The sequence below is a fragment of the Vanellus vanellus genome (genome assembly GCF_965231255.1).
Source record: "Vanellus vanellus genome assembly, chromosome: 1".
Classification (NCBI taxonomy): Eukaryota; Metazoa; Chordata; class Aves; order Charadriiformes; family Charadriidae; genus Vanellus; species Vanellus vanellus.
The window spans coordinates 150,604,987-150,617,771 of NC_138905.1; the positions used below are offsets into that span (position 1 = coordinate 150,604,987).

Here is a 12,785-nt window from a genome sequence, read left to right on the forward strand (position 1 = left end):
AGCCTGATAAGTATTAACACCCCTTGCAGCGCGAGGGAAGGGCTGCTGACAAAGCAGTCGTCAGCTTTTAGCAAGCGGATGAAGTTTGCATGGGCTCTGTGAAATTCTCTCACTGCGATTTCAGATACTGTACATTTTGCCTTACAAAAGACCTGGTGTAAAGCGGTTCAGTGATGAAATTGTTTAGTGCTGCTGTTTGGTGTGCTTTTCCACCCCGGGGAAATAATGAACAATCTTAATAAAACTCGACTAGTTTGTGTCTTCGAGCATGATATAAGGAATGGAAATGTCCTCGTTGCTGAGAAGAATTTTTAAAATAAATTTCATCACCATATTCTTCTTCACTTTTGTTTCCTTCTTTCAAACCAGTCCTACTCTCTTCTGATTGCTGTATAGATAATTTCAGGCCTCAGATTCCATCCTGCTGCTTTCCTATAGCTTTGTGCAAAAAAAAAGCCATTCTGACTCAGCTGTGTATTTTTTTTTTAATCTCAGTGCATGACTCTCGGGTGCTTTTGTTGTGGGAGTATAACCCTTTTCTAATAAAAGTTGTTTGCATCCTGAGAACCAGACAAGAAAAGAGCTGTTCCCTTGAGGTTGTCATTTTATGTTCATGTGGTGTTACCATGCGTCTCTGTCATTGATTATCGGGATAGCGTGTGTTTGGGTAGAGTCTGGAGTAAAGCTGTTGTGGACATAAAAACTGAGGGAGATCTCTGTGGTTGCGGCAGTTTCTTCTTCATTGTCATTTCGGTTTGCTCTGAGGGGCTTTCTGTTTGCTTGGGTGGGGTTTTTTTGCACTTACCTTCCTATGGAGATAAACCGATCTTTTTTGTTTTGTGGCTAGGTAAGAAGAATAAGTTGCGAGTTTACTATTTGTCCTGGTTAAGAAATAAAATCCTTCACAACGACCCTGAAGTAGAAAAGAAACAGGGCTGGACAACGGTGGGCGACTTGGAAGGCTGTGTGCACTATAAAGTTGGTGAGTAGCAAATGCAGTAATGAAATTGTTGGGATAAAAGCTGGCTGAGAAAGGGAACAGCAGTGCATGTAGCTACTGGGTTTAAGGATTGGTTTTATTTCTAGTTGTCTTTTCTGTCCCTCAGGGTGAACTTTTCTGGCAAAGCACCAGAATAGATGGCAAGTTACTGGGTTAAACTGAATATGGGAGAGGTTTTGCAGTGGGCTGCTGGGCTGTGAACTGGAGCAGGTGCAAATCCCCATCTGTCTCCTTCCTGTAGTGGATGCAACTTCCAGAAGAGTGCTAGTATGGACAGTGAGGGCTGGTAACGTTTTGCCACTTCTGTTATACCCTTTAGGTAATAGGGACTCTCGTCAACTAGCAGATACTCTCTTCACCAAGAGGTCTCCCTGATCTTTTGCCATGATGAAATCACATGCTGGAGTGGAGTGAAAAAATCTCCTCTTCAATGTGCATTTTCAAGACTGGGGGAAAAAAGAAAAGGAAAAAAAAAAAAAGAGAGTGGGAGGAGAAAGCATACCCAGCTAGTGCACGAGCTTTGGGGAGGCATCTGGGAAGAGAAGCATATGTTTAACTTCAAGATGATTCATTGATTCCTTTTAGCTCATGAAATTTCCTAATGCCGCCTCACATCCACTGCAGTACAGTTATAGGATGAAGTGTGTTTTCACCAGGCAGGTGCCTTTTGAGTGGATTTGGCTGTAGAAACTTCCACCAAAACTAGTGAAAGACGTGTAGCATTCACTGCCAGCAGAGTATGCAGTGAGCCTGCTGCCCTGCAGGTGGGGATATGAACCAAGAGCTCTTTCTTCTGCTTCAGTCTCATGATGCATCTTAACGGGCCCTGGATGTTGCCTTTGATTTCGTTTTCTCCCAAGAGCCAGCTCAGTTCCTTTCCAGCTGTGTCAGTCAATGTGCAGCAGCAGCAGTCGGACTGAGCTCCGTCTCCTCTTGTCATGCATGTGCTCTTGGAAAACCTGCTAGCGGGGCGTAATCAATAACGATGGCAGTAAGTAACTGCTGAACCAGGAGTCTGACCCCCGAAAGCAATTAATAACTGGTATCATACCCCAGGGTGTCAGCAGCATAATGAAGTGGCCTGTTAACAATACATTAATAGCTATTGAAAAGAGGCTTTCCAGCAGGGAAGCGTGTGAAACAAAGAGCATTCTCTTCCAGATGAAGAGGGGTTTGTTACCCTGGGCTGCAGCCTGGCACTGAACTTCCCTCTGAACCATAGATGACTTCTTCAGGTAGTGAGAGGCCTCTTTGACAGCTGCGCTTCAGTTACCAAGAAGGATGAGCTCTGCTAATATTGGGCTCGCAGTCTGGAGGCTGCCACTGAGGCAGCTGGCACTGATCGCTTCCTTGTCTCTTTGATGCAACGGGGGTCTCAGACGTCAGGGTGAAGTGGTATTTATGGATCTCAGTTGCTTCGGGCGATTTTTGGCTCCTCTAAATGATAAATTGCTCTTTTGAAACTTAAGACTTGGGTGAATTCCCAGATAGCACCCAGAGCAAAAAAATGAGAATTATCAAAGGTCCCCTTTCACAGATAAGGTGGTTTTGTTTGACACCCCCCCTCTTCCCCGAGAAAAAATTCCAAGAAGTCTTGTAAACTAGACAAGACTGAACAAAAGCTCTGTTTTTCAGTCGGTACAGCTGTGGAGGTTGAGAGACTTTTTTTTTGTCTGTTGAAAAAGTGTCAAGTCCTTTAACACTTACAGTTCAGTAGTCTTGCTTCCCTGCAGACTAAAAAGGGAGCAAGTAGTAGCTTTGTCTCCCTCTTAACCTGTCAAGAGACAACAACTGCAGACTTGCACCAGTAGTACGACATCTAAAAGGCATTAAAATAGTATTTATTAAAAAAGTGTTCTTACAAATCTGAGATTTTCACTCCTGCCATGTTTCAAAATCCGTTTTGGTTGGGAGATATAATGGCAGACGTTGAAGGTGAACAGAATTACTCATTGTTTTGGAAAAGCGTCATATTCCCCTAAAACTTGGGGTAAAGAGGTAGCAGAAACCTCCTGAGGTTTCTTCATGCCATCCAAATAATGCTTTTTTTTTTTCCTTCTCCCCAAAAGAGAATGCTGGAAAGCATTACAAACCTCAACATTTGGAAGTCCCTATGATCTGTCCTTTCTCAAATCCAGATGGCAGCTGGAAATGCAGATCCAGCAACACTTCTTGAATGGCTGTTTCTAGACTTTATCAGTCCCCTCCAGAAAACAGAAGTAGTGAACAGAGCTTTTTTGATGGTTAATTTAGCCAGCTGTTTGAATGTGGAAGCAGAGAGGTATTCGAGAATTTGTGGATCAGCTATGTCGTGACACTATTTCTCATAAATTGTTTTGTTTTGATTTGTTTTTTTTTCCCAAATGAGTTACCTCAGGCTTTAGAGACAAAGGAAAGTGCACTGCTATCAAACTTGCCTTTTGCTTTTGAAAGAGACTTGTTTCTTAACTCTTCATTTCAGTTCCTTTTTTCCTCCTCTCCTTTCCCCTGGGGAATTTTGCCATCAGCTCAAAATACCACTGCCAGTGCTGTGACTGGAACTGCCAGTACACTCTGCCACAGTCGTAGGCTTCTTTTATTGGAAATGTCGCTGTCTGAAAACCAATTTTCTTGCCTTAATGAGTAACCAGTGGCTAATGTGGGGGGAAAAGAATATAAATAAGTGTGTACCGACTGGTAATTCAAAACATGGTGATGGGTTCAGTTACTGATAAGAATAATGATTTTTTGTGGCATAAATGTGTCAAAAAACTATATAGATTTAGCAATCTTAAAATGCAGTGTTACTAAAAACCTCCAAATGTATTTAAGTATGGAGAAATACTGTCATTTTCTGCTTTCCTGAAGTAACTGGAATGACTTTGGAATTGCTGCTGAATTCTTTTTTGTTTTGTTTTAATTTCAGTAAAATATGAAAGAATCAAGTTCTTGGTAATTGCATTGAAGAGTTCTGTGGAAGTCTATGCATGGGCACCAAAGCCATACCATAAATTTATGGCCTTTAAGGTAACAGTATATTTCACCCATACATAGGATTTTCTCATAGCCACTTGCGGTTACCCCTTTTACAAAAATGTTCCAACGTTTTATCATGGCCATATTACAAATTCTTTGGTAAATCTGCCATGAACTTTGTATTATATTTTACTTTAGGAGCTTCTTTAGCTCAAAGATGCAGTACGCTTAAAGCTCTAAATTGTAACTGAGCATAAGCTAATCATCAAAATGACACAAGTATCACAACTGTTTGTTTTCTCTCTCTATAAATAAAACATGAGGCAGAGAGAAGTGAACCAAATCTAAACATCTTCGTCTGAGCAGAACAAGTCATTAAGTGATACTCAGCATTGTTACGTTTTTGAATGAAGCAAGAATGAAGTTAGCTGGCTTGCTATAATTGCCAAACTGATTTGCAGACAATCAGTTACTGCTCGTTGTGCAAATTGAAGTAAACACTACGGGAGTGTCAAATTGCCCTGAACTTTGGGGAGAACAATTCTTACTAAAAACCAAACAGACCAACTAAAGTAAACCCCCGCAGAAAATAGCTTACAGCCTTATGTGATTGACACGCAAGAGGGTGCAGAGTAATCTGTCCTTGTCCACGAGAGACATGTTAACCTAACTGGTGGATGAAGGCCAGAGGCGTGCAGGAGGAATAAACCCATAATAGGTGCATTAGAGCGTATTTTTATAAAACCCACCGTGGTTCTAAGCAGTAAAGTAAATCTCACTGATGGTTGTCTTACAGTCATTTGGAGAACTCGTACATAAGCCATTGCTGGTGGATCTAACCGTAGAAGAGGGTCAGAGACTAAAAGTGATCTACGGCTCCTGCGCTGGCTTCCATGCTGTTGATGTGGATTCAGGATCAGTCTATGATATTTATTTACCAACACATGTAAGAGCTGCTGCTGGTTTTTGCTTTCTTTTCTGGTCCCCACTCCCCCACCCCCTTCCTTTCGTCACATGACCAACACGTCAGGCCGCCCCCCATGTATCACTGGTACCATGGTAAATTGGATGAATGGGTCCGAGCAGATGTGGCCACCTGTGCTTAGGGGCTTGTGGCTCACTTTCTGTCCTCTCCTCATGGTCAGGATGTCTCCGTGATTGGGAGCTGCCCACTCAGGTCTGACGTGGGGCAATATGAGTGTTTCAGGGGTAGCAGCTAAATCGCCAAATGCATTGCAGAGGCTGCAGGGAAGGTGGCAGTACAAATGACATGACAGCCCGCTGATGAGATTCAACAGGGTTGGCAAAGGCCAAGTGGCCTTAGCTCCAAAAGTTTCCGGTTATTCGTTGTACACAGAGGTGTCGGATGGACCTGCAGTGTGTGATGCACCTCCCCAAGCGCTGTTCACTACAGGGCAGAAGCCTGAGGTCTGCATCTGGGCTGCTCGCCCCAGGCTCCCTTTCTGCCCATGGAAAGAAATGGGCACTCCTACAGACAAGTCAATCATCTTTCTTGTTTTTAGTTGTCTGCCTTAACATGGGAGCATTTGTGCCCCAAAGGTTTCCAGGTCTTTGTTGTCACTGTGTAAGGGTGTCCAGCTTGGGGGAGCAGAGCTAGCACTTCCAAAGTGAGTGAATCCCTGACGTGCTGCCAGTCAAAATCAAAAATCACCCAGATTCTCCCAGTGTGCGCTCTGTGGCATTAAAACAAAAGGCTTCCTTTTCTCTCTCTGTAGATCCAGAGTAGTATCCAACCTCACGCAATCATCATTCTCCCAAACACGGATGGGATGGAGCTACTGGTTTGCTACGAGGATGAAGGAGTTTATGTCAACACGTATGGAAGGATCACCAAGGATGTGGTTCTGCAGTGGGGAGAAATGCCAACTTCAGTTGGTAAGTGCCCCGGCAGAGTCAAATACAGCATACTGTTAGGGAGCGCGAGCGTGTGCACACGGGCAGAAGGAAGGTGCATCAGGTTTGACATCAGACTGAGAAGCAGCAATGCTGTAATATTCCTGGAAAACAGCTGCGCAAAGTGGAGGGTAATCACAGGGATGTGGTTTGTGCTAAGTTTTTAAGAACAAAATCCAAACAAGCACGTTGTGGAGTTCGGGAATGAAAAACTCACCAGGGCCTCTGTAGGCTGCTGCAGAATTTGTGCTAGACGTCAGCCAAGGAGTGGAAACTTTTCAGTGTAAAGACCTGTAAGGTGGCAGATGGGTAAGATGTCATTATGGGTAATTCTGTAGAGAAAACAGTTTATATATCTGTTTTTACTGTAATCCACCTGCAGATTGCTCATCTATCCTAGCATGATGATTCTCCTGCATCTCTCCAGTTCAAAATAAGGTAGTCTTGAGAGTGGAAGCAACGAGGGTAGTAAAGTGGGCGCAGATTTGTTACAGACGCACGTACACACCAGGGCATCCCTCTTAACTCCCTGTGCTGCCGTATTTCAATGCTGAGCGTAGCATGGGCTGTGGTCACACCTTCCTCTTGGGCAAACGCATTGGGTTTGCGTGCTTTGGAATGGATGTGTATCTTAGGAGATTACCGCCGATAGCTGTTCAAGCAATGTGAACTATAATGGAAGAGGAAATGTAGAGAAGTTTCATGCACAGCATGTTCATTCCTGTGGTGATTGACTCTTGACTAGATCTAAAAGCAAGCAGAATTTATCAGCTGGCAAATTGTAGAGCCTTTGGGGACTGGAGTGCCTGTGAAGTAAATGGCACTGAGGCAGCCGACACCATCTGAACATCTCATCTGACAATTTTTAGAAGCTATTTGGCCCAGTTACCACTAGTGGAATATTGAAAAAGAAATAAATTTCCAGCGTGGTGGTGTATGTGTTATAGGTGTACATTATCCTGTAGTAGATAATTTAATTTAATTTCATTGAATATTAATGAGAAGTATTCTATAAAAGGGAAGTACTGCAAAATTAAATATTTTTTAATTTTACTTGCTAAAAGCTGTTGTTGTTCGTTTTATTTTTCTGTTAAGTATGCATGCAAATCAGAGGCAACAGCTTATTCTTCATTAAGTTCCCATATGTTGCTTTTGGCAGCGTTCCTAAGACTATCCATCAGATTGCTTTTTGAATATACGTTTTCATAAATGCTGGTGACTTTCTCCTTTATTTGTTTTTTTTACTGCTATCAAGAACAGGTTTTTTTTTCCTCATGCTACTACTAATCTGTTTTGCCCAGTGACACTCTTAAGGAAAAATGCTTGATTTTTTTGCTTTCTTTGTGCACAAAAAGCGGTGTGACAAATAATAGTATTTCCACTTGGAGAGCTTAATATGAACCTCTTTTGAGATATACAGAATGCTTTTCAGACCAGTTGGCTTTCTCAAGGAGATCAGTTTTTTGAAGTATTACTCCTATTAAAAGAGGCTAGCTCATTTTTTTTCTAGTTTTCCCTTTTCTTCTCCTCTTTCCTCTGTTTTTGCTGACAAACTCCATCAAGGAGGGGAAATAACACTGTGGGACACAGAGCTGGTGCTGGGGACATACTGGAATGGATGGATTTAGTCTGTTTAAACCTTGGGTTCTGCTTTCTCCTTGTCAACAAGTAATTAGCCTGTCTCTTTGCCACACTTGGGAGAAAAAGCCTGTGTAAAAACTCAATGTTCCTTCCATTTAATTGAAGGTTGGAAGGTTCCCATTGTGTCATGAACGCTCAGGCAAGACATATATTACTAACATTGAAAACCCATGGGGAAATTAAAAAAAAAAAAAAAAAAGGTATTTTTTAGGCACCATGAAGATGCGGAAGACAGAAATAGCACTCTGAACGTGTGTGTAGTTATAAGTACATGCAGGTAATTTTCAACTGGAGTGTGTCAGTGTATTCCTCTGCTTTTTCAGTTCCTCCACATTGCTCTCTACCTGTCCTAATGGGCTGTGTGCTGTGTTTTCTTTCCACAGCATACATCCGATCCAACCAGATTATGGGCTGGGGAGAAAAAGCTATTGAAATACGATCGGTGGAAACTGGACACTTGGATGGTGTGTTCATGCACAAAAGGGCACAAAGACTCAAGTTCTTATGTGAACGCAATGACAAGGTATAATTCCTCCCCCTGTATTTTCTCACCAAGACGGTAGACGTGCGCTTTTAATTGGGTACTTGTGGTGGGTTGACCCCAACCGGCAGCCACAACCCCCCCCCCCAGCCTCTTGCTTGCTCCCCTCTCCCGTGGGGTAGGGATAAAATAGAAGGAACACAAAAAAACTTGTGGGTCAAGATGAAGGCTGTTCAATAAGGACTGCAAAAGCTGTGCACGCAAGCCAGGCGAAATAAGGAATTAATTCACAACCTGCCCCTGGCAGGCAGATGGTCAGTCACTGCCTGAAAAGCAGGGCTTCAGTACGCACAGGGCGTGCTTGGAAAGACAGATTTTATCACCGTGATGTGCCCTCATCCCCTCCCTTTCCCTGAGCATGATGTTATATGTTACGGGATATCCCTCGGGTCAGTTTGGGTCCGCTGTCCTGACATTGTCCCCTCTCAGCCTCTTGCCCATCCCCAGCCACTGGCCTTTGGGAAGAGAAAGCCCTGATGCTGTGCAAGCGTTGTTCAGCCGTAGCCAAAACACCGGTGTGTTAACAACACTGTTTAGCCCCAAATGCAAAGCCCAGCACCATGCGGGCTGCTATGAAGAACATCACCTCCACCCCTACTGGACCCAGCACAGCACTGCAACTGCACCGTAAATATCGGGGACAGTGAAGGCAAATTAGAGCCACTGCTGTCCTACCTGTTGAATTTACCAATCTTTTTCCTTCACAGGTTTTCTTTGCCTCCGTACGGTCAGGTGGAAGCAGTCAAGTCTATTTCATGACCCTCGGCAGGACTTCTCTTCTGAGCTGGTAGAAGCGGTGGGATTTGGCGAGGAATTGCTGACATCCAGAGTCTGAGATCTTCATAACTCGGAATTATTTTCAACTGGAGTACAGACCTGCACTAATGCAGCACTCTGTGTAAATGTGTGTGCAGGCATCACCGGTGTTAGGTTTCTTTTTGTTTTTCAACTGAGGCTGCGACGCAGCTGGTGCTGTAAAGATATTGCCATCAGGTGCTACAATGTCTTTGAGATTTGGGATCACGCTAGAAAGCTACAGGTCTTCTTTTCCCTTCAGCTCCAGGATTCCTAGGCTTTGAAGGACTCTGTTTGTTAGTGTTAAAACAGAGAAGGGGGAAAAAAGGAAAAAAAAAAACCAACCCCAGGATTACGGTGAACATGCTGTTGAGTGGGCAAGAGGCAGGCAAGAGAAGGTGAGAAGTGGTGTAGAGAGTCAGACTGGCTGAAACAGAGGGCAGATCTAGTCTAGTAATGTTAACAATGTATTTAATTGACATTTCTTTTTTGTAATGTGACAATATGTGGACAAAGAGGAAGGTGCAGGTTTTAAGAAGTTAATATTTATAAAATGTGAAAGACACAGTGACTAGGATAACTTCTTCTTGGGGACAGGGAGGGTGGGAAGGGGCTCGGGGTGGAATTCTTGGTTTATTTTGTTTCTGCAGTTTTATTTTGGCCTGGCCAATAACTTTAGTCATTTTTCTGTGTACCAGGTATTGCCTGAAACATGTGCAGATGATTAAAAAAAAAAAAAAAAAAAGAAAACAAGGAAAAAAAATTCATTTTCTATAATGATTCTGTGTTAGGCCAGAACTTGGTTATGTCACAGTATTAGCACTGCCTCAGTTAAAGGTTTAATTTTTGTTTAAACCTAGAAGTGCAACAACAGTTTTACCACAGTCTGCACTCGCAGAACTAAAAAAAAAAAAAAAAAAAAAAGAAAAAGAGAAAAAAAAAAAGGAGAAATAAAATCCAAACTACATATGTTTATTTTTTGTGCCTACCTCATTGTTTTTAATGCATAAAATAAAAGAGGTGGTTTAGTTTATACGTTTTTAGATGAAAACCATTAATGTCTAATTTAATCTTAATACCAAAACTACCAGATTGAAAGGTTTCTGACTGTTATTGCGTAGCAAGTTTCAGCAGGAGGAGAGAGCGGTCTGTTGGGGCAATAGTGGTAGCGGTATGGCAGTGAGACACTGATTAATGTAATTTGCTTACAAAATTTGGTGAAGCAAGCATTTTTTTAAACCAGTTTCATCCTTGATAGAAGTCTGAATTCAGCCTAAAACCAGAGGTTTCACTCTTCTAACATGTGGGCTTAGTAACAGGCAGGTAAAAATAACTAGTCTAGTTCTATAAACTGTTAAATGTTGTAGGAACCATTTTGGGGCGGTGATGTTTTTCTTTTTTAAGAATGCAATGCACTAAAACTCTTTTAAGAATGTAGTTAATACTGCTTATTCATAAAAACAGCGTATACCTGTGTTTAGATGTAAGATCCCAGCTCTGGCTTTTTTCCTTTCTTTTTTTTTTTTTTTTAAGTCAGTTTTATTTTATGAATAAGTTCTGACATTTGTAATAAATGTCTTGAGAGTAATAATTTGTTTAATGGCTACATGTTCATTACTTGAGAAACCTTGAGTGTAAGATAATCTGTTGGTGTTGTAATAATGCACAGTGTCATGATTCAGCCATTTTCCTTTTTGTTTTCACTTCTTTTTTTTTTTTTTAAATTCCTTTTGGTGGGGTACTTTGTTGACAGCTGCCTTAAGCTGTTCATTCAGTGAACAGGCTCTCAGTGTTTCATGGGCTTTGTCTTCTGCTGCGGTTAACTTTCCTTCACGGCATGACAGGTAGGGCTTTTTAAACACGTGTTCTCCAGTTCCGTCAAGCCGATGGCTGGAGCGACCGGTCACACAATCAGTCAAGAGCCGAGAGCACCGAGGGTGCAAAGCTCAGACTCGACAGACCCTTCTTCTGGTGTCAAACCTGACTGCTGTAAATCCTTCTCAACCCCAAGCAGCGTTGCTGCCGAAGACTCTCCTTCGAACATCGTGGACGGTTGCAAAGCCGAGCGGTAAATGCGTGCCGCCAGCACGCGCGCGTGCACACCCCCCCCCCCACATACCCCCTCCCAAAAGAATCAAAAACTCAAGAAAGCCTTACATTTGCTGGCGGAGGAATACCTAGAACTATTTTTTTTTTTTTTTTTTTTTTTTATTAATTGTATGACTTTTGGATAGCGTTGAAGGTGAAGGATGTGTTCTTTTCAGGCCCGGTGTGGTCAGCCAGAAGAACGATCGACCTTTTTGTACTATAATGAACTAAAGGGGACTCGGAACCGCAACGTGATGGTAGACGTGGGTGTAATCACACAGCTGCCCTGTAGTGTAGTTTGCCGAAGCTGATTCGATCGAATGTCAGTCTGCGTGATTTAAATCTTCCAGCGCTCTGTGGTCAAAAACTTAATCTAGTCCTTGAAAGCTGATGCTATTCACTTAGAGGAAGACGCTCCAGTACTGTAGGGATGCCCAGGTCACGGATACGTGCTGTTGAAGTTTTGAGGCTCCGGGGGAGGTGGGGGGGAATCTCCTTCCTTCAGTGGGGCTGCCCGCCTGGCAGCTTCTGCCTCCACAGAAGTGCCAACGCGGCGAGGTAAAATCAGTATTACAAAACCACTACGTATACCGACATCGAACTCTTCAAACAGTGCTTTTGTAAGCAAAGAAGAAAAGAAAAGCTCCTAGGTTTAGTTTTAAGCTTTAATAAGTAATAATTTTCTGTATCTTTAAGTCAAAGTAACCCTAACTTGTATGACTGCAGTGTTTTTATTTTTTATCTTATGCACATGTTATGTTGGAGAAAATGTTTACAAAAAATGGTTTTGTTACACTAATGTGCATCACATATTTATGGTTTATTTGAAAGTGATTTTTGTGGGTTTTTTAGTTTTTCATAGTAGTAGTAGTACACTTTTTGTGATTTATAACCCCAAATTCTGCTGATTATAAAGATGCTAAACAATAATACAAAATGACAAACTGCATTAAAATTACTAATCATAGAGCTGCAAAGCAGACTGGTGACAAGTAAAACACTCAGCCTTTTTTTTGCAGTGCTATCTAACTTGTCTTCTGTGTATTATGGAAATTACTGTTTTTTCCCCGTTTTTCCTTAAATAAAGTCAAATTGACACCTATTGTATGTGGAAAGTATTTTGAATATCTGCTGGCTGCAGAAATCAAGCTGCATGTTGCCTAGTTGCATGTGTTCGTAAGAACAAAAGCCTTATTGTCAAATCTCATCATTTTAGAGACTTTGACAATAAACGTGGGCTTTGGAGGGCTTTTTTGTCGTTGTTTTGGTTTTTTTCCTTAAAGCCCTATCTCCTGGTGCAGTTGCTCTTTTGAGAATTACAATTTTCCTTTAAAAAAAAAAAGCAAACAGTGAGAAGCTTAGAAACGGTAGCGAGTGCCCAGTGGTTCAGAAAGAAGAAGTTGCACAAAGGAGGGCCCGGGTGCGTTGTGAACGTGCTCTCCCACCACACCACTTTCAGGCGTGTGATTTTTGCGAGCTGCCACTGCTTATTGCCGAGAGAGTGCGATGAAGGGGAATGCTGAGCCAGATCCTTGCACGGCATAAAAGCCCGGCTCCAAAAAACTCCAGGCTTTCTAAGTCGTAAGCTGTGATTTACTGAGCAGGTTTGATGCAAAGCTGCTGTTTGCGCCCCCAGGGTTCTTCTTGGCCTCTGCTCATGTTTTTCCACCATGGGCTGTGTCTGTGTTCTCAAGTGGAGATAAGCATTAGACGTTTCCTTCCGACTAGGCTGGTCTCTGTGAGAGGAGGAGGAGGAAGTCTGTGTTCCTGGGCTCCTGCCTTCCCATACGAAGGGGGAGAAAGGGGGTAGTTTTGTGGGCTACCTTCTTTTGTGCTGGCAGCTTGCTAGTT

General features: G+C 42.5%; 1 protein-coding gene across 2 annotated transcripts in view; it reads left to right on the top strand.

The window, feature by feature from the left end:
* The window catches only part of MAP4K4 (mitogen-activated protein kinase kinase kinase kinase 4), a 165,863-nt gene extending 156,264 nt beyond the window's left edge, over positions 1–9,599 (top strand). For both annotated transcript variants that reach the window (XM_082480565.1, XM_082480566.1), the window contains 6 exons: positions 848–982; positions 3,906–4,006; positions 4,752–4,901; positions 5,692–5,851; positions 7,894–8,033; positions 8,759–9,599. In XM_082480565.1, coding sequence (XP_082336691.1) covers positions 848–982; positions 3,906–4,006; positions 4,752–4,901; positions 5,692–5,851; positions 7,894–8,033; positions 8,759–8,842 — 770 coding nt within the window. In that variant the 3' untranslated portion in view covers positions 8,843–9,599. The remainder of the gene's footprint in view (positions 1–847; positions 983–3,905; positions 4,007–4,751; positions 4,902–5,691; positions 5,852–7,893; positions 8,034–8,758) is intronic.
* The last annotated feature ends 3,186 nt before the right edge of the window (positions 9,600–12,785 follow it).